At 42.8% G+C, this 26,749-nt stretch overlaps 1 protein-coding gene across 2 annotated transcripts in view; it reads right to left on the bottom strand.

Annotated features, from left to right (window-relative positions):
• The window catches only part of prex2 (phosphatidylinositol-3,4,5-trisphosphate-dependent Rac exchange factor 2), a 97,974-nt gene that overhangs the window by 61,172 nt on the left and 10,053 nt on the right, over nucleotides 1-26,749 (bottom strand). For both annotated transcript variants that reach the window (XR_005204946.1, XM_037756849.1), the window contains exons 2-11: nucleotides 18,875-18,946; nucleotides 17,789-17,911; nucleotides 15,854-15,958; nucleotides 13,201-13,302; nucleotides 12,134-12,295; nucleotides 9,209-9,342; nucleotides 8,185-8,288; nucleotides 6,619-6,768; nucleotides 5,964-6,105; nucleotides 949-1,049 (exon numbers count right to left, since the gene is read on the bottom strand). Coding sequence is in view for 1 of the 2 variants with exons in the window: in XM_037756849.1 (XP_037612777.1) it covers nucleotides 949-1,049; nucleotides 5,964-6,105; nucleotides 6,619-6,768; nucleotides 8,185-8,288; nucleotides 9,209-9,342; nucleotides 12,134-12,295; nucleotides 13,201-13,302; nucleotides 15,854-15,958; nucleotides 17,789-17,911; nucleotides 18,875-18,946 (1,195 nt within the window). In the remaining variant the exon portion in view is untranslated. The remainder of the gene's footprint in view (nucleotides 1-948; nucleotides 1,050-5,963; nucleotides 6,106-6,618; nucleotides 6,769-8,184; nucleotides 8,289-9,208; nucleotides 9,343-12,133; nucleotides 12,296-13,200; nucleotides 13,303-15,853; nucleotides 15,959-17,788; nucleotides 17,912-18,874; nucleotides 18,947-26,749) is intronic.

Genomic DNA, 26,749 nt, shown 5'->3' with positions numbered 1-26,749 from the left:
GGGAGTGTTTAAATGGGACACCTGCTAAGACATACGTAAATAAAACAGCTGCATTGTAGGCTCCAGCCAAGGGAGTTAAAGTATTGTGTAACCGCCTGTTGAATGAGGAACATTCATTGGACATGACTAGAGGTTAGGTCAGGCAATGAAATGCATTTGCATGCTCTACACCAGTGATTCTCAACCAGGGGTCCTTGAGGGAGTTCCAGGGCGTCCCCAGAAAAATGGGGAATAGTTTATTTTCACTATATAATTCACCATAGAAGTGAGCCCAATGTAAGTAAGAGTCATAAGAGTGACTATAGACCCTTTTACAGCCAACATCATGATTATGTTGTGGTGTTAGCTGGAGGCAAAACAAAGTAAAGACTGGAGGCAAACACCAATCACCTCAAAGTAGAAGACTGAAGTTACACGTTAAAAGTGTCATGACGCTGTGTTGTTGGGTGCCAGAATCGATATTGCATACATTTGAGATGACTAACTGTGATTTGAGGCTCTAAGGAGCTACAATATTGGTGAAGCGTTTCAGAGATGGAGAGAAGATGTTGCTGATAGTTTAGCTTAGCCGTCTGCTAACCGCAATACGTCATCATGTTTAGGCAACTAACAGAAACAGAAAAGGGGTCTATTCTGATCACATGTTTCACTTCCTCCAGGGTTACCTCCTCAATTGTAGTTGACAACTATATAATTCTGGTCTTGATCATATCTAACAACCAAAATCTTTTCAGATGAAGGTCCCTGAAGCGAAATCTTATCAAATGGGGGTCTGTGACCTAATGTGTATCTATTTAGACATGAAAAAGGTTGAGAACCACTGCTCCACACCGTGCATTATAAAGTAAATTAGACTGTGGTAGATTTGGTTATAGATAAGGAACAGCAAAGGATGATAAAGCAGGTCTGAGTGGGAGAAAATAAAGGAGAAAACTGCAAGAAACTAACCGTGGTGGATGATGCCATTCTCCAGCAGAGCTTGACCCAGGTGAACCCCTTCCTCTGGGTTGCCTGTCTCACCGATTTCCATCAGCCAAGACACAAACTCACTGGGGAAACACAAGAGATAACGCTGACATTGTAACGCAAGGAATAACACAACAAACACACGCAAAACTCCCATGGGAAATCCCATCACTCCACAAAAGGGAAAGTGCGTGATCAGTGGAGAGACCTTTGTATTTACCCGTGATAATCTGTTAATTGGGAAAAAAAAGTGGTGGCCTTTGCCATCATTACAGACAGCCTTTACAACTTGCTACTAACAACATTTACTCTAAATTGCTGTGACTATAGCAACAAACACCATCTTGGTGAAGCGAGGGATGATTTATTTACTGTTGGGGGCCACATCTGTTTGGTAAAACAACCAAGAGGCTTTAGTTTTTGTTTTGTCGAGTTTAACTTTATTTATTTTGGACATTCGATGTAACACGATGAAATCCGAACAATTTAATTGAACGTTCATGATGGAAAATGCAAAAACATGTTTTGCTCTGCATCATTTACAACTGGGAAGAGGAAACAAACCAACCGCCAGAACAACAAACAGCCTCTTCTGAGGGCCCAAATGAGTTAAACAGGGTAATTCTCCATAATTCAGTGACTCAAGAGGACAAAATAAAGAAAGAGAAAGAGGGTTGAGGACAGGCAGAGTGGCAGCAGCCTATCCGATTTCATCCTTGATGTCCCGTCTCTCCATAAAAGACAAACAAACACAACCAACAGCACCACTGGAATCCTGTGGAATTCACTTCCAGGCCATGACGGAGGTGGTCGGGTGTCAGCGCCGTGCCGACCGGGGCAATTACAAACTTTTTCTAGAGAAACAACTGACCAAACACCCCACCTCCGTCACTCTTTTACCACTCATCCTCGGCGTCTTTTCTCTCCGCAACAGACCACAGGGGAAAAACACAAGTCTATAACAACGTCAATTTGTCAACCTCTGTACCTTAACCATGGAAGGAAAAACACCCTGAAAGTCTGGACTATGAAGTTCTCATGGCCTCGAGCAGATTAGGGTCACATATATCTAATAAACAGTTTCATGCAATTGAACTCTAAATGTGGAGCGGGTGCAAAACTGACCAAATCAAAACATCCCATTATTAAAGACTCACATATCGATCATTTGAGAGTATGACTATTGGTGTTTGGTATCTGAGGAAAAACACACGTCTCACTTTAATTCAGCTTTTAAAGGCCCTCAAATTCAAGTGTTTTGTAAATGAACTTATTATTATGAGTCGTGGAGTCTTTCACGAATACCAAAGTTAAACAAGTTTTGATCATTTAGAGTCAAAGATGATCAATACCACTCAGACATGAGAGTGGTATCAATCTTCTCATCCAAGTCTCTACAAGAAAGTAAATAAGCTTGTTTCCCAAAATGTCAAACTATTGCTTTAAAAGGAACAGTGTGCAACATTTTGAGGATCTATTAGCAGGAATGGAATATAATATTCATAACTATGTTTTTGCCAGATTTCACAATTTACGGTTTACTTTCTAGACATGACCGCAAAACTGTGGTACCGCCAGCTGCCGTCTGACTTCCGTTGCTCCTAAAGTAGTGTTATTATGGTAAGGATGGCCTCTGAGCGGGGCGAACGGCGTTACCACAGTTCTGCACTCGGCAGCTCACGTTACCGCATTCTTGGAAAAGGAGGAGTGATCGGAGGGGTACTCAGTTGGTTGCGATCTGCAACCACACCACTAGATGCCGTCAAATCCTACACACTGTACCTTTAAGTTTCTCTAAGCCACGACATTAAGATAATCAAATCCCAGACGTTATCTACTTTTGTATAATATCGGTACAGTATATTAACTTTTCTATGAACGGAATGGTGTCCACATCCACATGCAGCAAAAGCTTTTTATTCAGCTTCTGCTTAAATGCATCATTCGTGTGTGCCAATTGAGCAAAAGGCGTATTCCAAGTAATGTCAGAAAGAAAGAGCAGAGGCTGACAAAGACAAAGGGCATTTCTTGCAGGATGCCTAACCTTTTCATTGAGCTCTAAAAGGGCTTTTCATCAACATCTATCACAACAAGCAGACACTCTTGTCTGCCATGTGCAGAAAAGACACCCGCTTTGAACCTCTTCTGTTTTTTTTCGGTTTATTCCAGGTTTAGAATTGGACGACAACTGCAAGCTAGGTGGCTGTCACACACATTTTCTTTGACGAATTACACTGTCACAGGAAGCAAACCACAAATGCGATTGTACCACTTAAATGGGAGGAGCGCGAGACCCAAAAATAGCCTTCGGCCTTAAAAAAATAAATAAATCAAAAAGAGAAAGAGGAGGCGTGGAGAGAGAATAAAGCATTTCACAATGGAGGGAGTGGGTTGAAGTTGAAGCCATAGGCAATGTGGCTTTCATCAGAGACATACCATGCTGGATCCAATTCACCAATTACGCCTACGTGTAATCATCTCCATAATCATCTCAGACAGGGGAAGTACAGAGGGGCTAGAGATGTCTTTTCCCCCTCAAGCGGTCATCCAGGTGTAGGCCAAGTTGTATATAAAAGGGAAAGGTTTCCCTGAGCTGCTTTCTCACCATATGATCTCCTCAGACTCAACGAGGTGCCCACATATGACCAACGTTTGATCCGCTTAATCTTTTTAGCTGACAGATCCATTCCTCCTCCAGACCGCGAGGGATCTGGTGTCTGCGTGGACCAAAAGGAGAAAGTAACTCCTCATTCCAAACCACCATGCGATGTAACATGGCCACAACTATGCCCAATTGGACTTTTTGGTTGTTTTTTTTCTCCCTCTCCATGCTTTTAAAAATAACAGGGATTTTGAGCTGGCTGTTTAAGCTCGGGTGATTTTCAATGTGATTATTACCAGTCAAAACATCTCTGTAAAAATGTGAAACAAATGGAAAACATGGGTCATTCTGAAAAGTAGCGGGGCGTTTACAAGGCAAATTTGTTATGGGATTTCAAGAGTCATGATAAGAGCACAGTTTAAATAACATCCCACCAAGATTGTCTCGTGAAAATGTTTTATTTTTTATTCCCAACCCATTTTAAATTGCATAGTGTCGTCACTCTATAAAAAAGGCCGTTGCATACAATTTTCATTTTCAAACACGGAGAGCTCTTCTGCTGCAGCCAGATGTTTGCAGATTTTATTATCCTGATCCAGCTTTGTCACCCTCTAAGTCTTACAATGTGTGCGTCCCCCCTAAAGGCCCTGCAGTGTGGGGGGAGTGGAGTTAAGAATTGAGCTTACAGGTTTTTGTGCTTTCCTAGTTCAGGAGAGAAAGAGGTGTGATATCCCATCAAGATTTCCTGTAAAAAAGCTTTCAGGCTCAATGAAAGGGACATCATGATCACATGGTTCTGGTTCTCACGTACATCAGGGATAGGAGTTACAGTCTGTGCCCCCTAAATATTGAACTTTGAAGTATTTAAAGGAACAGAGTGTAGGATTTAGCAACATCTAGCGGTGAGGTTGCAGATTGTAACCTCTCCCGTGTGGCAACCGTGTAGGGGAACTACGGTGGCCGACACAAAAACACAAAATGCTGCAGCTCCTCAAAACCAACAGAGGTTTTCCATATCTTGTTTCCCGGTAGCTAGGTGGAGTGACGGCGGGGGTTAACTCCGGAGCAAGTAACTCCGGCCCAAGTAGGAAAAGTTAAACACAGTGTTTGGTTTGTCCGTTCTGGGCTACTGTAGAAACATAACGGCCGGCTCCGTGAAGAGGACCCGCTCTCTATGTAGATATAAACGGCTCATTTTAAGCGAACGAAAACACAACAATTCTTATTTTCAGGTGGTTATACACTAAAGGAAACGTTCTTACAAAACACACAATATTATATTCTATTTCTGTCAATAGATCCCCCTAAATATTGAACTTTGAAGTATTTAAATTCTAAACTCAAAGAGTGTTTCTGGACGGGATTAAACTCTGGCAAACTCAGTTCAAACCAACTTTTTTACTCATTTACTTGCATGAAATCCTGGCAAGCCGATGTGACAGCAAGACATCTACATATTATGATAAAATGTAGATGTCTTTTATGATGAAAGCAAAATACCGAAATGGGGGCATCAACTCATGCATGCTTGAAATAGCTCAAGGACAGGATTTTGAGCGAAGCCCCCTTTACAGTGAATATTCTCACCTATCAGCCGGTGGAGGATAGATCGGCATGTTTAGACTTATTAAAAGTAAAGATGAAAGGAAAGTGCACTGGGATACTATAGGTGTGGAAACTCAAGGACACAGAGAAACGATGAACATGTTACACACACACACACAGCTGCCCTCTGGCATAATGGGCCCTCTGCTGCAGTTACCTCATGGATTCCTCAGCAGAGAGCTTATTGTAATCTAACATGGGCGAGGCAGTCAGCTGAGCGGCACAGGGATATCTCCCTGTGATTTACGACTGGCATTCAATGGCCGATCCGTCCCCAGACACCACACCAATAATCCTTAAATAAGATTCATGGACTAAATCTGGCTGGATTTGATTTTCCCATGACTGAGACCGCAGATATACATAACACACAACCTTCCTGAACAAAAAGCGCCGACGCTTTCATCTTCCCAGCTGCTGTCTTTAGAAATTTCATGCCAATTTTAAAAATGAAAGCATGGATGAAGAAACTGATCTATGTAACAAAAGTGTTCTGTGTAATCTGCTCATGTAATATTACCATCTGCTGTAGGTGCTAGTATTATTGACTTTACAATGTACAAGGCCTCTCTAGCCACTTTTCATCATATATAATGACCTATACATCTGAAAATACACAGACTTATTCATTCTGGTTTATCTCACGGCGCAGTCATCCACTTTGACACTCACTCCCTCACAGTTAGAGAGCTCACACCGATGTGACACAGAGGAAACCAAGAGGGCTGAACGCTCGGCAGCTTCCTCGCCGGACAAACCAAAGTGTCGAGGTGAGAGGCGAGAATCTTACCTTCCCAGGAAGCACTTGGGGAAGGTGGTGAGCTTGCGTTTGCGGTCCTTAATGAGGTTTCCCTTGGTCATGAGGTGGTAGAGCTTCTCTCCCTTCTCTGACACCATCACCCACGTATCCTGCTCCATGCCGAGCCTCAGACCTATGCAGCAGAGGAGGGACGGAGGGAGGGTGCATAAAAGCCTGTCAACATCATGGCATTAATAATCTTTGCACTCCTAAACTAGATGTGACATTAATCACTAGTTGGAGAAGGTTAATGTCTCCTAATTTCACAAGATAATTAGCAGTGTCTGTACTAATAGTCTTTAATGACTGACACTATGACGAGTTTATCATGTACACAATCACAAAATGGGTAAAATAGAGCGAGTGACAATCTGCTAATCAGTTTTAACACCCTTAAATGTGTTAGCAAAGACACACACAATATCACTCGCTCTTTCTTTTCACTCTTAGAAACACAGCTAATCGGGGCCGGGATTTACTCCCTTGTTTCGTTATTCAGGTTAAATTGTTCTGTATTGATTTTCCCAAACACAGCATATATTCTCAGCTATTTGATGCAAGACAGATGTCGAGAAGAAAAAATAGAAAGGGGGGAATGAGTTTCCCCCGCTGACCGACCCCCACCCTGATACTGATATACTCTTACTTTTCCTCCGCTCCCTCTCTTTCATGATGGCCTCCAGCCACTCCTGCTTCTCCTCCGGGGTCTTGGCCATGCAGACGAACCACTTGTTCTTGGCCGTGTTGTGGATCTTCCAGCCGTTGTTTACGATGTTCCCGCTGCTGTGGTAATCAGCTGTAACACACAGACACGAGTTTGACTTCACTAGTTCTATGAACGCCACAAATCCAACTTTTTTTGACTCATTTAGGCGAAGAGTAGCCTGAAGGAAGGGAGGGATCATCCATCAGTGGTCACACTGATCATGACAATATAAAAGGTTCTGTTGGGAAGTTAACAGCAAACAGAAGTTACCGCATAAAACGCAGCAATAATACAAGGCACAACTCCAAAGACTTGCTTCAGAGAAAACGAAGCAAAATAACGTGATAGCGACAAGAAGAGGAAATAGGACAGAACAGACAACACATTTCTTATACAGTAATGTGTGGTCTATTTTCCAAAAACAACATCCATCATAAAACTATTGAGAATAAAGTCCTTTATCTTGGTGCAAACACTGCTGTGGACTCAGCTCTAGTGCCGGCTCTCATAGCCTCTCTATCGAGTGCTTCATTGATTATCGTTCTTCTCCTTTAATGAGATAAACGACAGGACACACATGCAGAAGAAGAAGCATCCATCAGCATTATTTACTACTGAGTGTTTAGAATTGTCCCACAGAGACAATGGCTACTTGTGATTCACCACCTATACGCTCAAATATAGACGTTAAGACTGTAAAGAAAAAGCAAATGGAAATGAACTCTTGACCGTAAGTTGAATCGCCGTCATTATTTCCATCTCTTAGGGAACGTTTCAAATGCTTCACCGTCTGACCTCTGATTTTCTCCCTCCACGGGTGTAACAAAAAGCAAACCATTACAATCATCAATTACAATCACGTCTAAAAGCATCTACAGTGTGGTGTCCTTTATATGGTATGCCTCGAGGGCGTTTTTTAACCTCAGGCAGTAAGTGTGTGCCTGGGAAAAAAGTCGCGGCGCTTTCATAGCATAGGAATCCAAGCTAAAATACTCCTGTCGCCCCGGATTTTCAGATTGAGATCTCCCGCCTGTGGTGCAGAACACCCAGGAGTTACTGCGCCGCCGCCTGCCTCACGTGTTTATCCTCTCTGTCCAGACCCAAACCCATCCATCTCTCACCAAAAAACACCCAATATTATGACCCATCTAGGTCCGCTGGAGAGGAAATGATGGCTTCTACAAATATAAATGATAATCAGTGGCTATGTGAGGCCAAGAGACACAAGCGCTCGAGTTCACCAGCAGCAGCACAGTCCCAAGAATATGTAACTATAGATGTCTAAAAAAATGTTTATAGGTAGATCTTATTTTTCCATCGGCGATCCAAGTATAAAATCACATGTTGTCAACGTTCCTGTGTGGGTTAGTATGGCATATTTTAAAACCGCAGGAGTGCTGAAATACAAAAAAAATGTGGATCCAAGAGAAAAGGAGAAAGAAAATCAAACTGTGTAAACATATATTTGTCCAACATAAATGTTGAACTTTTTACAGGACCACTCACCGGTGCCATCATCCACATTTTCTACCTCCATCACCTCCGTGTTGATTCTCCCTCTGAACAGGTAGCGAGGACCCTCTGTGGCCGTCTTGCTGTTTTTTAAACGCCTTGAATAGAGAGAATAAGGTTTAATCATTTCATGTTATTGCTTACTGAGAAATTAGTATCACTCACAGTTCATTAAAGAGACTAATTATAATCATCTGATGTTTGTCCAAGTGTACTAACCACATTAAGTGAGGAAAATGCAACCAATTTAGACAAGTTATTGAATTTAAGGTCAGAGCAACACACTTCATTTTCTTTCTTTTGTCATGAATGGATCTGCTTTTATGCACTACCTGCAGATACTACACTGTACACAGCACATACAGTAAAAAGTAAATCCAAGCAGGTGGTAGCTTGGTTGGTGGCGGGTAAACAAAGCCTGCCAAAAAAACACGTACAATGGACGTAGCAGCATTGTTATCAGCTGCATCAGTAGCTCAGTGTGAGCAGCACGGATCTGGCAAGTGAAGAAGCACAACAATGGTCGGCAATCAGCAAGAGTTTCCTGACTCAAATTGCACTGATCATAATAAATGTCACATTATTTAATATATTTCCTCAGAAACTACCTGAAAGATAAATCTACCAGAAAAAAAAAAGAGTCCACAGATGGTGGTTAATATCCGCACCTAGACTAATCACATGTCCCCGTTTCCCCAGGTTTAAAAAAAAAAAAATATCCTTCTCTCACGTGTCTCCTCTACTGCATAACTTCTTTCAACTCACAAAAATGCTTCCCACAGTGCACTGCTCTCTTTTCTTTAACAAAGTAAAGGAACTTGCGCAGTGAATTATTTATAAAGTCCATGCTCTAAATGTTCTGTAGGAGTACAGAGACGGAGCGAAATTTAAAATTAGCATAAACAATATTTTTATTCTGAAAATATAATAAAATACACACTGTAATGAGAGTTTAAATTCATCTTCTGCTTTGTGGATTTTGCCCGTAGAGTAATAAATAAAAAGAGGGTCCAGACACCTGTTTTTCTTCTTGCAGTACACCAGAAGCTTGTCAAACAGGAAGAAAATCCTCTCTTGTATGTTTCCAGCGGAAATCTTCAGGAGGACGCCGTGCATGAGCATCTCCGTGCATGTATCTGTGATATTGGAGCCCTGCGAACGGACATGTGGGCAAAAGGTCAAACAGACAGAGAGTGGAATAGATGCTTGGACATAGATTGACACACAGGAATGTGGAAAATTCAAACTAGCAAATCATTTTAATGTGAGTTTCAACAAATTATTTCTATACCGTTCAATGTTCACACATCGTGTCTGAACAGGAGGAGGGATTACAAAGCCCAGCCTTTCCTGTTCCCTCTCTCAGGGGTCTGTAAAAACACTCCCTGCTTCCTCAGAGCAGATTGCTGCGGGACTTTAAAATGCGCGGGCCGTTAATAGCCTCTATAGAATAACATCCCGTCCAGTCAAACCATGTGTTTCATTGTCGCGCATGGTCACCATATTGGTTGGGGTTCCTGCTGCAAGTGATAAAGTGTGCTGTCTTTTCCCCCTACCTTGCCTGCTCTGGGAATTTATGTACTACGTTTGATCGGCCCTTCAGAGCTAAAAATAACTCCCCATGCGCGCAGAGCCGGAAAATGTGCTAAGCATTTCCTCCTGCTGGAGACATCAGCGGGCCAAAACCTATCCCGCTTTTTCCTTCTTTCTCTCCTCGCCCTTTTTATCCTCCTCCCTTCCCTTCTGCCTATCATCCCTCCCCTCCTCTTGATTCCCTAGTCTATTCCTTTATCTCTTTCATTCCTTCCTCCACACTTTTTTTTTTTAGTCTCCCGCTCTTTTGGGGGCCTTTTAACTCCCCAGCTCATGACCAGATGTTAAACTAATTTGCAGCCAGTGAATGTGTGCACACCAGACATGGAAAGGCCAACTTGTCTTGGTCACTTGAAGGGGCCAATAGCAACATCACACTGGTCCAGACTATAGAGCTGCATTTCCTAAATGGAAGAACTGACACTTCCCCTTTGTGTTTCAAGCACGTGTAACAGAACCCCCTGCCCATTTACTGCTTTTGGTGTAGCCTTCTTTAGATTTTCTTTTTCTCTGCAGCATTTGTCTGTCACTCTTCACATTAATCTTGTTCCAAGCCAAAGCTCCACAGAGGGTGTACTCAGAAAATTAAGCAACACTTTAAACTCTCAGTCATCTGTTTCATCTAAATTTCAACCCTCTATTTTTATATCCAGACAACAGCCAGACATAACAACTGCAGAAATGGATAAAAAATGAAGAAGGACAAAGCAGGATATGCCGTCAATTAAGGAAAATGGATGGGTGGAAAAGTTTGTGTTGAACTCTGAAGTGGTATTTGTCAATTGGCTGGAGAGATGGGAGAATTGTAATGATATTCTTTCAACTAACGAAGCCAAATCAAGCAACTCAAGTAGTTTTTGAGAACTCTAATTAAATTTAAAGAAAAGAACAGAATGTGAAGTGAAACACAACTGGAAACTACTACCCGCTACTGCTCTAAAATTAACATATTTCTATGGTACACTATGACAAAACATAGACACTTGCAACACTAACCAACAGGCAATCACCGCCCTGACAAATGCTGGCAGTCATCACCATGGTGACCACTTGCAGGCCATCGCCCTGTCTCTCCCACGCGAGGTGAACCTGCCAGGATGCCCCGAGGGCAGCCAGCTGTGGAGCAGGTCAGCTCTAACAAGCAATCAGCCTGGGCGGAGGAGCAGGAACGGAAAAACAGCGGCTCCTCATCCCTCCATCATTCCTCAGACACCCACACAGAAATGCAAGATGCAACCATCACTCTCCTTTTTTCCCCTTTTTCTTTCCTACTTCTCTCCTCTCTTCTTCTTCTTCTTAGTTCCATCTCATTTAGCCTGGCATGGAGCAGTCAGAGGATCCGGCTCCAGAATGAGCTAATGTTTACAATTAATAAAAAAGTGCTGAGGGGAAACCGCAGAGTAGCTACAGCCAGGACCATGTCGAGTGCAAGATATGTCACCACACCCAACACTTAAACTCATTCTGATCACACTATTCTTAGATTTTTAACTCTTTGAGTGTGTATATGTGTGTGTAAATGTATACAGTACTAATAGTAGCGTTTATTTTGTGACCTAATGTTGAGATTATCTCTCCTATTCAGTAAGTGTGCAACAGAATATAGATGAAAAATGCCCTAATCTAAATGCCATGCTAATACTAAAACAACACATTCACAGAAACTTGAACATCTCGGTCACATGCAAGGACGTCTAATCAGGCTCTATTGCATCTCATATCTGTGTTAAAAGTCTGTGTTTTATCCAGAAATCTGTTACTGCCTCCACCTCAGTCAGAAGCTGTATCAACACAGGCAATGTCTCCTTGTCTGCATGTGTCCCGGAAGCCTTTAGGCCTTCTCTGCATGAAGCCAGGTCAATTACATGAGCATCCCAGCCTCTTGCCTTACAATTGCCATCACTGTTTTCTCTTTCCAGCCACCACTGGGCTTACTGACCCCTTATTAAGGCATCAGGAAGAAAACTAATCTAAAAGGCAACCCTCCAGACCAAGAAGTACCTGATGATGACTGGATCAGTGACCCTAAAGCATGACGGCTTTAACTACAGGCTCATCCAGGCGGAAAGAATTTGAGCATTATGAATACGAGTCATTGTTCCCAGGGAGAACAAGAAAGCTTAAAAGGCTGACAAAAGTCACGCCACTTGGAATTCTTGTTGCATCGCTGGCGTACGGCTAAGTGGCTTTAAATATGTCATGACTTTAAGCTTTGACGGGGTGAAAGCTCAGCTGTGCTTTAAAAAATGAAAAACCTACGAGCCGACTCTGACAACACAGCGAGAAGTCAATGCACTGGGTTGAGATTAAATCATTTAACACGGTGTACACAGTTTAAGTTGAGGCCCACCTCCCAGCCCTCGATGTGGGACTGCCATTCCTCCAAAATCTCCAACTTCTCCATCTGTCTCTTGGCTTCGTTGATGCTGGAGCACACGGCCTTCATCACCTGCAGAGACTCCTGCACCAGGGCGTAGTCGTTGTGCTTCTTAGGCGTCCTTTTCAGCAGCTCCTGCGTGTGTAAAGACCACACACAAAAAAAAGTTACATGATAATAGAGGCACACATTCACAATAAACTACTTTCAAATCAAATTTGTGGCAAATCTGTCTCTGAATCATAATTTACACATGAAAAGCATGAAATAAAAATATATTTAATTTCCTATCCACTCCATATTTGCTTACCTTCCCGTGGTTCCTGAGTTTAGTGGTTAAAAACCGTTGCTACTGCACGCTACGGTCTAGCAAAAGCGATGGCAATCTCTGCGTCTACAGTCTAAACACTGTCTTTCAGCATGCAAGCTACTATAGGGCTGATTTACACTGTTCTGGATATATCTGCAGCCAGTGATGGCTATCTGTGTCATTTCAGAGAAGGAGGCCCTGGCAGCTGGAAGACTTCAAATGGCAGAGCATCAAATTACCCCCCTTATTATTACTACTACATCTCCGTGCCCGTGCTGGTGGCTGTTTAGAGAACAGCCCGGGTGAATTAATAGATCATAACAAGACAAATGAGACGGTACAGCTCAGATCACCCGACTCAAACAAGCCTTTGAAAGTGTATTTCATTTCGCTCACGTTTCACGTCGGGAAATGGAAATTTCAAAACTAACAACTGAGAGAGGGCAGGTATGAATGAGCCCAGTCAAAGTGTGTGAATGCGCAGCTGGGCAGGGGAGGCGATGATAGGTCTTGTGTTATTCCTACGATGTGGTTGTGCCGGGGAACTAAAGCAGAGACGTGTCCGGTGTTTCATTAGCGAGGGAGAGGTTGATGTGAATAGGACGGGACAGCCCTCACTAATGACTAGGTGGTGGTGGATGAAAAGAGGAGTAGAAGGTGCCCTCGAAAGGTGGCACAAGGCTGTGGTATATTCATAATGCATGGTTTGCATAAACAAGGCCATACTCACTCTGAGCAGCAATGGGTACTTGCAGATCCTCTGAATAGGAGCTACCAGGTAACCCTCCAGTGGGACCTCTGTGTTTTTTCTGCCTCCCAGCAACATGCAGTTCTACAAGAGAGGAGAGGAGGTTTAACAAGGCTGATGCCAACAGCTCTGTGAGGCTGTAATGCTCATTATAAAGAAAAATCAATCTGTTTGCTGGATACAAGTGAGGTCCAGCATTTGTACTTGATTATAGCAATCATGGTGAAATAAATAGTAGTGTAGAGTAGTGTTTCATTTTTTTTGTGAGGATGGTGTAAACAGAAAGGTCCTTATGTTAACTCACTTGTGAGATTTTATGATATATCTAGCTAGAGAGTCTTTTTTTAACATTTAGGCATGAAGTGGTAATAACATTTGTGGTAGTGGTTGTCACTTGGGGTCATGTACAATTTAAACATCATCAGCGTTTTTGTTTACATTTTTTCCCGTTAACTTCTTAGCATGTTAGTATTGGTAATACTTGCTAATTAGCACAAAGTACAGCCATACTTGTCAACCTGGAGACCTCAAAAATAGGGAAGATTTCAAAACCAAAGCGAGGGGTCTGGTGGTTCTCCCCCAGAAAAATTTGAGTTTCAGAGACTTTGTTTCCTGCATTCTGGTGACTTTTAAATAATGAAAATAACAAAATAATAAGTACACTGCAACAGCACTTTAATCTTAATTAGGCCTTTCTTTTAATTTTACTTTTAATTCTCAGGAAATAAAAATGTGAATCTCTGGCATAAACTAATATTCATCAGTTTTTATTAATTTGTTGCCCCAGCTGGAGTAATTATTTTTTTTTAGCACTCTCCATTTCTCTCTCCGCTTCTCACTCACTGAAGGTCCCTTCAGACACAACGTGATAACGGCACCACTGCGCTCTGGACCTCGTTATTTCCAATGGCTTGAGCAAAGCTCAACTTTGGGCGCTGCAGGCTCTGATGTGCAGCGAGCACAGCTCAGACCGCGTTGTGTTGCAAGCAGCTCTCTTCTGCCGGGAAACAACATTTGTTGTAGATGTAGTGTTGTCCGGCAGGAAACAGTCGGGCTTGTACGCGCTGTACAGAGCCAGAAACAGGTTGAGATAATGAAAAGGAAAAAAAGGTGTGAAAATTTGCCATAAATCGGTAGAAATACGGGAGAATTGTGACTCTGGGAGGAATGCAATGAAAAACAGGAGTCTTCCGGAAAAATCGTATTAATAAAAGTATAGTAAATGTACAACTGAGGCTGATGGGAATGTTATTAGTCTTGCAGGTATTTGGTCATAAACCAAACTATTGGACAAATTGAAATCTCCGTCTGGACTTCAGTGGTGCACCGACCAACAGACCGATATCACCAACCCTAAATTTAGATTTATCATAAACGAAGAGACAAGCTTTGCCTTCAGTTGATCAAAGTGACCCTTACCTACATGTGGTAGGTAGCAGGTTATGAGGTCAAGTGCTAATATTCACTCTCACAGTGTAAACAATAAACCAGGCTTTATAGCAGCCAGTAGGCCAAAGGTTTAATGGAGGTTAGCGGATATCCCCACCCTGGTCATTGAAAGGCTGAGGAGGTGACCTGAGGTATATTGGCCCATAGCTAAGTGTAGCTCGGACGGTAACATGAGACCCATACAGCCCTGATGGAAGGTTAGGTCACCGAAAGGTCAAGACTATAAAAGACCCCATTAAATCAAAGTCAATTAATATCTTTACCTCCTCTGGCTTCCTAGATTAAAGACACTCATGAACAGTAAATCAGACACAGAGCTCTCTGATGTGTGTGTATAGTGCGTGCATGTGTGCGTTTCATTTCTCACTCAATCAATTACAGTCTTGAGAAAAGGGTCATACGTTTCTCCAAAGAACCGGCCAATCAATACGCCAAAGTCTGTGGTCATATTCTGGTTCTTCTGGGTGTGTCAACTCCGCTGTAGAGCTCGATTTCAAAGTGCTCTGTTTTTATGGAAGTCTTAAAACACAAGGGGGTGACGGCGTGTAGTGATACTGCGCCGCTCTGGCAAAGGAGCGAGGAGAACGAGCATTACAAACTCCTATGAGTAAAAAGTGAAAACGTATGAACAAGGGGGACAAAAGACTGCAAACAGCATCAAGTGAAGAGCTGTGAGAGGCAATGGAAAAGAAGACTTTTTGACCTCACGCACACACACAGTTTAGCGAGCCAGCAGCGGGGATGTAGTCATCTTTTGTTCTAGCAACATGATGCTCCCCTGTGGAAGTGAAATTCTCTCAGTGTCGGGACAGGAAGCGGGAGTCCGCCCACACAAGGGGCAGAGTCACATCAGCTGTCAGACACACTGGAACATTAAGTACAGGGTTTTTACGCTGCCATGTGTGTGGGTGACTGTGTATTTGTATGTCTAGGAGAATGAGGCGGTGTGTTTTCATGTGAGCAGTTCTCAAGTGCAGTTTCGATTACACATGACCCCACTTGGACTTGAATACTGGCCTTAAGAACTCAGCTATATTTCCAGAAGTCATATGCACTCTTTGTGTGTTAGCATGGATTGAAACGGTTAGTCTGGCTTTTGCATGAGTACTGATCGTCTGAGACTTTAATTGGTTGTATGCATGTTACAAATTGGACATTATGTGCACCTTTACAGCCCCCTTCTCACCAGTAAACATGTCCGGACGCTCCTGATCTTATTGAGCTCCAGCAGCAGCCTCTGGGCCTTCTCATGATTCCCGCAGTATTCGTCGTAAATCTGGAAACGGCTCCTCTGCAAGAGGCAGAGAAAGACAAGGTGAGAAGGACGCATGAGTTAAAGGAACAAATTATAGGAAGGAAGAAAGGAAGAGAAAAAGGGGACGACAAAGTCAAACAGAAAATGGGGAAAAAGAGAGGAGGGTGTATCCTCTTCATCATGAAATAAATAATGTATATCGTGTGTGTGGGGCTCAAAATCATATCCCGGCATCTGCCTTGCAGCGAACCAACTACTTTCCACCACAGCAATTCTCATGACATTCATACGCCATTGTCTTTGAGCGGCAGCAGTGGGACCAGACCGCACAGCCTTTAAATCACAAACTACAAAGACTACTATAGAGCAGCAAAAAATAGTACACGGTCTTCAGCCATGCGGCTCTGCCTCATCAGAAGACAAAGCTGGTGATGTGGAGAGACGTAGCGGTCATAACAACACTTTGTGATCCTTTGTGATTCTTGTTGAATCATGTTTTCTAAGAGTTCAGTTTTATAAACCTACAAAAAGAGATTTTTTGGGCCCTGGGAAATGATTTTGCGTGTTGTCCAAAAGGGAGGAGTGGAGTCTTAAGTCAGGCCTGAGTCACAAAGGGATTTTCATTTAAGCAGTCCACTGTCCAGCTGGCTTTCTTACCTATTTGTGTTTCTGTAGTAAAGTTACATTGAGTAACTCTTTCTTGGAATAACACATCACTACTGAGAAGGAAAATTTCGAGGAAAAAATAACTGCAGAATAAGGGAAAGAAAGAGGGGAGAGAAAAAAGACAATTTGTCCAAGTCTCATCTCGATGGACTCACGTGGTCACTCATGACTGAATTATGGTCATGAGTTTCCAGTTATGCTGTAAGTTATATCCTATTTTCTCAATGAGGTCATCTCTCTCTTTCTTTCTTTCTTTCACCTGTCTCATCAGCGCCCTACTGGCAGAGACGTCGTCTTCAGCCCAACAGAAGGATGGTAAGATTTATTCGACTTTGAAACCTATTATATGCCAGCGTGCATCGAGGCTCTGCGTCAAAGAAATGTGATATATAGCAGGGGTGAGCAGTGTGTCAGAGCCGTATCAAGCATATCACACATGTGCACTCTCTCATCGAGGGTAATCCAGGATGAATTGACAACATGTGGTGTATCTTATCATTTTGCGCAGTACTCATAACTGCATTTGAGCTCTGATAGTAAAGTAGGAGAGAAATTCTTTAGATGAACAAAAGGAGAGAGCTTGCATTGATGCAGCTAAGCCATAATGGTACGTGTCCACAGGGGTGTTTTTGGACACAAGGGATCCCCTCGCTCCCCAGCTTTGGACGCTTGATGGGCTGCCACTAGGCACGAGGCACCAGATTGGAAGAACGCTTTCACTCGTGGACTGCTGCTCCCAGTTTTCAAACCGGAACCAACATGGCAGCTTGTTTGGAAACTTTTTTCTTGTATATCATGAAAGTAGTTCAACGAAATGTGTTTCTGAAAACGTTTTAGGTGAGAAATAAGCCATACAGTTGCTAAATCTGTCGTCATTTAAGATCAACAGCAGTTAGTTTAAAAGTTTTTCAGGAGTTTCCAGAGGCGGCAAGTCGCACTGGACGCCCCTGATTTGCATAACGTAGCCTAGATCTCAACTTTATGCAAATGAGGAGCGCCCAACTCGACGGTCCGTCTCTCGAAACGCAACACTACGCTACCAGAATGCATTGCAATGCTGCTTACAAAGACAATGAATCAGAAGCATGGAAAGGACGAATTATTTGGACATGTACCATAAGAGAACAATATGGTAACAAGATGACTTTCAATTTGCAATAGAGGAAACATTTAGTAATGCAGGCTGCATGCGTTACTTACAAAGTGCAAAAAGCAGCGCCCGATTTCATGGTGAGCATGAGGGTCAGGCTGAAGCAGCTCTTCCACCATGGACAGGAAGTCTTTGTGAACGGCTAGGATCTCCTCGATGTTGGAGAATAAAACCTGAGAAAGAAAAAGGACAAATAGTGTGAATCTGTTTTTTCCTCAAGTGGTGTACCTAAGATTAACCGAATCAATACTTTGGCATATGGTGCTTTTTTGTGGCCGTGTAGCGCTAGGCGAGGGGATTTCTGAAGCCACACAATAAAGAATGAGGTTTCTTTGAAATGGGCATCTTAGCTTTTAAAGGTCTTTGATATTTGAATTTCAAACAGTATTAGAGATATTTCTACAGAGAAGCTAAAAACGGAGCACATTTTTTAAGATCTGTTGTATGGAAACTGCCTTCATGTGGTGTTGACTTCTGCCCCCTTTTATGTCCTTTTTGTGGTGATGTTAAAGGACAAAACAATGCTGACTCTGGATGGAGGAAGAAGCTAGTGAAATAAAATCAAAGCGTGAAAACCAGAGGAGTCTTTTTATGGGCGTTGAGAGGCAGAAATAGTCTTTAGTGACGCTAAGAACAGCAAATAAATAGCATTTATGCTCCAAAAAAGGACTGGATGTCATTCAGTTGCTTGCTGACATCACATCCCAACCCTGTGATGACCCTAGTTATCCAAACCCGTCTCTGTACAGCGTGTTCCCAAACATAACATAGCACGGATAGACATATTCCAAAACACGGGGCATGCAGTAAATATCCACTGAATGTGTATTTACCTTCAAGAGTAAGCAAGCTCACTGAAACAGTCGCACTCCCTCTGCGAGAGCATCCTTTATTATCCTCCAGCCGGAATCACTTATAAATAGACTATATTTACAGCTGCTTCCTGCATCGCCCACTACTTCTTTCTCCATTCAGAACTTGGCTATTTTAGGTTGAAAGAGCACCCCAAACAAGGAACCCACTTTATTTAGTTTCCAATGCAATTTCCGGCCTTTTCATGGATCAGGTTACTGTATGAAAATAAGGTCTGTGTGCAGTGTAAAAGTCAATCTTAATTAACACAAATTGACCCTCACCTTAACAGTCTCCTCTGTGATGTTCTTGTCGATTTTGGTGGCTGCATACTGGTTGAGTCGATGTAGAAACACCTGAAGCAGAGCAGAAAAGGAAAACAACAGTTAACACTTTTGAACTGACCCCGGGATCAAATTACACTTGCACCTTTAACGAATACTAGATTTGATGCTTTGTGTGCAGCTGCAACACTTGGCTGCCACAGCAAATTGGTCGCCACCGTCACAATGGACACCTGATACACACGAAACACAATCTTTGCACTGGATGGAAAAAAAAAACAATAATAATTGCAGCGCATGGTATTTCAAAGGCGATGTTAAGTGGCTGGGGAAGGGAGCTGGAGGGGCCAACAGTGTGTGTGAATTGAGATGGATGGGAAGTGCTCTTACTTTCTTCAGTCCCTGAGGATGCTGGTTCCCAGGCTGCTTCACCGCACATGCCCTCAACAACCCATTTAATGCTTCGGGGCACTTTCTGAGAATGGCAAATTAAGGTGTGCTTCGAATGTATTCTTAAAATGTGACTAAGGAAGAATTAGTCATTTTCTGAACTCCGCCTGAGGGAGAGCTTTTTAAAATCATCCATCAACAGGTAGCAGACAGGAATCTTTATGCTTATGTGGAATACAGTTCGGCAGACAGGAATCTATCTTCTGTAGAAAGCTGTGGGGAAAACAAATTGGTGCGCATCACACTTTGATTTTGATTGATGCCCCGTAATGCACTTCACTTCGGGGAAGCTATGATGAAATCCAAAGCAAGACTTAAAAATCGAAACTTTCATGAAATATAAAAGGAATTGCATTCAATCTCTCTGTATTTTTTAGCCATATCAAACTTGATGTCGCGCAACAACGTCCCTGATGTTCATATATTGCTGTCAAATTTGAATGAGAGCAAGTTAAGCAGCAGAAAAAAGAAACGACCTCGGCACAACATCACAAAAACACTTGTGTGATTTGGGTTTTGTCTCACCGACATTTGTTTTCATTTCCCATTTCACACATCTAGCTTTATTTATCCTCTAAATAAGGCAGTAACTCAAGATAAAAGCAGAGATGAGATCTCTAAATAGTGTGTACTTGGATTTCATTATGCCAAACCTGCCTGCTAAAACACTGTAGAAGGACTCATGACACTGAAGACAAATTAATCAAATGAAAGAAAAGTGAAGCAAAGAAAATAAACTTTAACCAACAGTTTAATCCCAACTGTGTCCATCATAACACCATTTAGAAAACTGCTAACAGAGAATGCAGCAGGGCTGTCAAAACCCAAATTCTGAATTTAAGTGATAGTTCGGGTGTGTTGAAGTGGGGTTGTATGAGGTACTTATCCATAGTAGGTGTATTACCTACAGTAGACGACAGTTGGCACGGCCCCAGCTTGGAGAAACAGACAGGAGTACTGACACCGGAGCAAAACAATGTACTGCTGTTGACAGGGATGGCAGAAAAATGTATATCAGCCACCTAAAAGAAAGGCTCACCTAAAACAATCGATAACCGTTTAAGTCTACGCTATATTTAGATATTTTCACGGCTGTATCTTGCCGTCAGACAGCCCTTTCCTTCTCCTTTCCAACAGGGAACTGAACCGAAAGTGAAACTTATCTATGCTCTCTCCAAAACCAGCCGGCTCCACAGCACTGTATTGCTTTGCTCTGGTGCCTCCTGTCTGTTTCTAGATGCTGGGGGCACGCAGACCGCCATCTACTGTCAGTAATACACCTACTATGCAGAAGCACCTCATACAACTCCACTTCCAAACACCCCCGAATTGTCCCTTTAACCAGTGGCTTGTCACTGATCACACCAACCCTCACACAAAACCATTGCAACATGACAGACACTCTTCTCTTCTGACACAGAAAAACACTTGAGCACAACAAAGCTTCATTTCATGGTACGGCATGACACAAACAGCTCCACAAACACATGATCAAGCTCCACACTGAAAGGCAGTGTGTGATGTGTGATGCATACAGTCACTGTGAGCGCAGTAGGAAGTTACATCTGTCTTTGCAGTTGACCCCTAACCACGGGCGTCCCTTTACCGCCCCACCGAGGGCCACAATGCCATCTGTCGTCCAGTGCAGCCACACAGCAGGCACCATGACCTGAGCGAGCGAACATAATACAACCACAAAGCATGTAAACGGCTCACGTTAATGAGCAGACACGCTAAGAATTATTCCATGACACCAAGATCTAAGTGAGTGGTCGGGAAAGATGGAAAGGTGTTCGGGCTAAATCAGCGGTAAAATGACCATTTCAAGCTGATTAAAAAGCCAATATTCTGTTAAAAAGAATTGACATAAAGAAATCATCTTAATCACATTGTATTGACGTCAAGCAACACTTCACTGTGTAAGTGTTTGAATCTTGTGGTTGGAAAAAAGGGGCTTAAATAATCAGCCTCTTTGTTGTAGGCCAACTCCACGCTGATTACCATTCCGTAGCCGCCTTGCCTCGCAACTCTGCCACTCACGAGCATTAGCATCTGATTACCAAGTCTAATGTGTACAAACACGGAGCAGACTTCGACGGGCATGACAGGGCGTACAGTACAGGACCTAAGCTGAGCAAAAGCAGTGGTAATTTGCATCAAATACCTGCTTCCTATCGGCGATGCGTGACATCAAACATGGGCTCATTAGGGAGTCTATCACTTCAGTTTTAATAATGAAGAGTCTACTCAACGGGAGATAATCACTATATCTGCAAAGCACTAATTATACAGTACAGCTATGGGGGGGCTCTGCAGCAAAACATAAGCAGCCACACTGCAGATGCTTATCAGAAGTAAACAACATGAGAAAAAAACAAAAAAAGAGTGCAGGGACTCTGATTGGACGGAGATAATAAATTGTGTTATCACCCAGAAGATAAGAAAGTGTTTGTTTTTATCGCACAGAAATTGAAAACATCTTTCATGTAGTTTTCCAGACGGTTGTACCACACAGAAAACAGACTCGGCCACAAAAAAGTCTGAACAATTAATGTGGGAGACGCTGTTCATGTTATTCCTAGAACTGTGGACAGTTCAGACTGGATTTAATTTGTGGAAACGAAACATGTCTCTTCCGAGGAGACGGCCAAGACGGCCTTGTTGATGTCGTTAAGAGACTGATCCTGGAACAGCTCCACGGACAGTGAATGGGAAGCTGACTGACTGTCTGGATTTATGGACACAGTAACAGTACCTAACAGTACCCAGGGTGACCGTGAATATAAGCCCATTTCCAGGTTTGTACAGTACCTGACAGCGCTGCAGTACATAAATGCACGGCTCGTTTGCAAAAGCTTAACCGTATTGTATCGAGCATTGCGCGAGTCGTCCAAATCCAGTTTTGTAACTCCGTGTCAGTGGAGAACGTCCAGGATTTGTCTCTTGATTGCATCACAGAGCAGAGCATCTGTTTAAAGCTTTGTGTGCAAGGGATGACAATAATTACAAACTAGAAACTAATTAAATTTAAGGGATGGATTTAACAGCAGCTGCGGAACTGCTGAAGAAGTCATGACATTTCCACTATGGTCCACCGCGGTTGCTATCTTTGTCCTCATACTCGTAACGACCAATGGAATTCCAGAGGGACACATTTTGTTCCCTAGGACTGGATGTGCTTTCTAGCAGGAATCCACCGTGCCTGGACACCGGCCACTACTGAATCACAAGCAGTCTTCATTACATTTTAAAAGCTCAATAGAAGCTGTTCGTGATACATGTCACGCTTTCCGTAACCAGAAAAGGACATGCATTTTGAACTGAGCAGGAAAATAATGAACGACATGTCCTAGTTTTCACAACACGAATGTGATGTTTATGAATATTCTTTCAGGTTTAGATCATGATGAGCTCAGATGTCAAATTGGATAAAAGAGTTGGACAACAGCAGTGCTTTTCTTACAGTGTTCTTTCCATCGGCCATTCAAGGAAAGTTGGACTCATCTCCTAAAAGACAACCACTCACCCTCACAAAAGCACCAAGACTCACACACGTCACTCATTTTAAGAGCGTGAGCAGCCACAAGGGCTGTCCTTGACCAAAGAAATTCTTAGGGCGCTTTCACAAGCCAACATTTAGTCTGCTTTAATCAACCTCTAATATGGTTCAACCCCTGGTTCGTTTGGGCAGTTGGGAATGCAGTAATCGTACTCTGGTGTGGACCAAAACAACTAGTCCGAGACAGCTTGTGAGAGGTGGTCTCGGACCGTTTCCAAGCGAACCAAACGGAGCCTGTGTGGGCATTTGTTGAGATGGACACAGGTAAACAACAGGTTAACTTTAACTTATTTTTGGCAAGGGAATTAAGCAGTGGCTGTTCTTTTCTGCATCAGACATTTTCCTTTCTACTTGTTGGATATAAACACACATTTTATATCCTTAATCGTGTATCAACAGCGTTCAACAAGAGAAAAAAAAACCTGTCAGAAAGTAATTTTGTTCCCTGGGGCCCAGGTATAATCACCTGGATTGTCACTCTGATGGCTGAGAGGGGACTACACATTAAAATCCCATTAAAGTTTTCATTATTCCACAGAGCAGATGGGTGTGATGAATAGATTGGTCCAATCACTGTGTGTGGCCCTACCTGCCATTAATCAACACAAGCTCGCATGCTGCGGGGCAACCAAGCCGTGGTGGTGGAAATCACGGATGTGCTGCCTGACGCAGTAATGCTCCGATATGATAACAACCTGAGCTTTACTGTCACACTAATAAAACTGAAATCAGGAGACTGAAATCAGTTTCAGTTGCAGGCCACATCATAGACCTTTCCATCACCGACTTACTATGACTGGACAGAGAGGAAAACAGCCTCAATCTATGAGTGACAGCTCGCCCAATAACTACAGTTTGCTGACATACGCTTTTTGCTCTGGGTAGTTGAAATTACACCTAGGGCTGTCGCTATATCCACAATATTGCAATACCGCGCTATTGACAAGCCAACTGCAGTGGATGGCAAGCAAGCGCCACCACTGCTATGTTGACGTTTTTTCTTTTTTTAAATTCGCCACGTATTTGCACTCTGCTACAAAGGGCAGCAACGTGACGAGAAGCTGAGCTTCTATTCTGCTGAGCACTGCACGTTTGGTGTTTTTTCTGGTTGCAGAGAGTTGAAAAATGTTCAGATTTGGGTAAAACACTGCGTCGTCACCGTCACTTTTAGCCAGCCGTCCAATCACAATGGAGGAGGGGCGGGACAAATACCAAAATATAAATAATAGAGGAGAAATTAATCCACATAGACCGTCCTCTCTCCCTACGAGCGTTGGCCTTCCCTTCATCCAGAGCAAGCACTCTACCTTGTGTCGCCATTTTAACTTCTGCGGATATTCCGTATCATTGCAACCACACGCAGCTCAAAATAAAATGCTGCGCCTCATTGTCCTTCTGTGTCCTGCATTAGACAATAAACAAGTATTTAATACGTTTTAAAACTGATCATTATCAGACATATTTGTCATTTATAAAGCGACACTATACATAATAATAGCCTTACAATAAAGCTTATTTATAGAGCAATAAAATCTGAATAAATTAAGTAATTTGCAAAGAAAAAGGCGATAATATCGCATATGGCGCTGTTGAGCCAATCATTGTCACCGCAGCGGAAATTCTTCCACCGCAAAAGCCCTAATCACACTTGGACTTTAGTGTCATATAGGGAGGAAAGGCAGAGGGGTGACAGGCTGGCTGGAGGGCTGTTTCCATGCCGACAGATTGTGTGCTGAGCCAACCTAGTTGGGGACGAGATTGGAAAGATACAATCGACGGAAGGCTAGCCACTCCTACTGTATATGTTGATCTCTGTGTCCATGAAACGGGTGAATCACACCAGACGGGTTTAGTCACTTGCTTCCTCAAACACGTAAACTAACAGTGACATAACAAGAGATGATGGACATTTTTAGGCTTTAATATAAAGTGTGTTTGCCAAACCAGAACATGTGCTATAGTCAAATAAGACTGCTAACGTGAATGTGAAGTGAGTGGAAAAGAGAATGAAGAAAGTGTGAGGGGAGCCAGCAGAATGAGGCTGTGATGGGAATACAAATCCAACCCAGAGAGGAAAAGAGCACTAAACAGAGCCAAAAGAGCAAAACCATGCAGCAAATTACTTTGATTAAACAAAAAAAAAGCTATCTAGCTGCTCCCACGCTACAGAAATTAGTTTGAATCAAGTACAAAGCTAGCCCCCTAACATCTGCTAATGCATTCAAGTTAAAACTATTGGAGGAGCAGGCAGGCACACAGGGCCTGTTTGATATATTACATGCAATACAACCATTTCAGGTCCCTGTGGATCGATTGGGTTAACTGTAGAACACTATGCTCTCCTTGAAATTAAAAGTACTGAAGCGGTTATATTAAAAAGAGTAAAAACAATGTAGTCAGCACAATTTTGAAACTTCTTCTGCTACCAAAGTGCGGTGATGTGGGATCTATTGCGAACAATTGAAATAGGTCCAATCTGAGTTCATTGGCACTGGCCACCAGTATAAACTCTGGAAGAATGAATAGGCCTTTCTCAGAGTCTATTGGACAAACTGCCTCTTTTGTCCTCTGATGATTCACTGATGTGCTTTGTTGTCCTGATTGGAGAGCTGGCAAACAAACACACATACAAACATCCTGTGTTTTCTGAATTTCTCCACTATGATTTATATTTAGCGGATAAAAAAAGCATAGGAATACAACAACACTCATGTACTTCCGTGTTTTTCTAATCCACCATCTGTGAAACAATACTCTCTTGTTAACAAATAAAAAAAGAGGAGGCGAAGACCATCCGATGCCAGAGATGGAGACACAAACAACGGTTTCCACACAAAAAAGCCCACTGTAGTGAAGCACTAGACTGTGAAGGTATGCTCATTAACAGTCTTTTCCAGTATGTGAGTGTGTGTGTGTTTCTCTGTCTGTCTATACATCTGTCCCCCAGGACGGCAGACGAAAAAGTAAAGCACTGTGATAACAGTTTAAGGATGACATGTAACAGGTGCGCTAGCAGCTCGGCACCCTCAGGCAAAGCTCTCGAAACACCTGAGTCTCTGGGTTTGCTGTGTGTGTGTGTGTGTGTGTGTGCTGGTGAGAAAATGAGAGAGCAGCAGAGATAGAAAGAGACAAGGCAGACATAAAACAAGATAGAGAGGAAGTAGAGAGGGAAGAGAAAAAGAGAGCCTTGTTTGGCCTTCTTCACACGACAACCCTGCAGGGAGGATATGGTGCCTTTACCATATTTCCTGCACAGAGGAACTGCTTTTAAAACCGGAATTCAACATTACAGGGTTAAATTTTCCACACCTATATACACACACACCAAATTCCTGGCAAGCAATAACTGAACTTCCGCCAAGAAGTCCTGACCAGAGACAAACAGAGTCAGTCTCCGACGCCGAGAGCACACAGGGGAACATCCGAAAAGAGAGAAAAAGGGCTCTTTGTAGTGATTTTCTCCCATAAGCCAGGCCCTCTCCTGTCTTCAACAGGTCCCAGTGACACCTCCAGGAGTCATCCTGGGCTTCACATCGCATTAGACACTCGGGCTAGTCTTCCCAAACAGGCCTGCTTCTCTCCACCGGGAATGTATACAGGAAACAGACACTCTTAATGTAGCGGGGAATGTTAATATGTCTATCTTGGGAGTGGCTATTAGAGCTCATCTGCACAGGCTCTCTGGTTTTAATTAACAACGGAGAACATAGTGAGTATTCATCTTACAGGTTCATCGATTGAACAAAAGCTCATTTGTCTTTGAAGACAAAACAGATAGTTATTAGAATACTATGTGAAAGTTTATAGTTTTGTTGAAAAGGCAGGAAAAATCTGTCTTGTAAAGGAAAAGTGAAGACCGACGTTGC

This window comes from Sebastes umbrosus, chromosome 21, assembly GCF_015220745.1.
Source record: "Sebastes umbrosus isolate fSebUmb1 chromosome 21, fSebUmb1.pri, whole genome shotgun sequence".
NCBI classification, from domain to species: domain Eukaryota; kingdom Metazoa; phylum Chordata; class Actinopteri; order Perciformes; family Sebastidae; genus Sebastes; species Sebastes umbrosus.
Note: the sequence above shows the minus strand (reverse complement) of the source record. Positions and strands in the feature narration are given on the sequence as shown.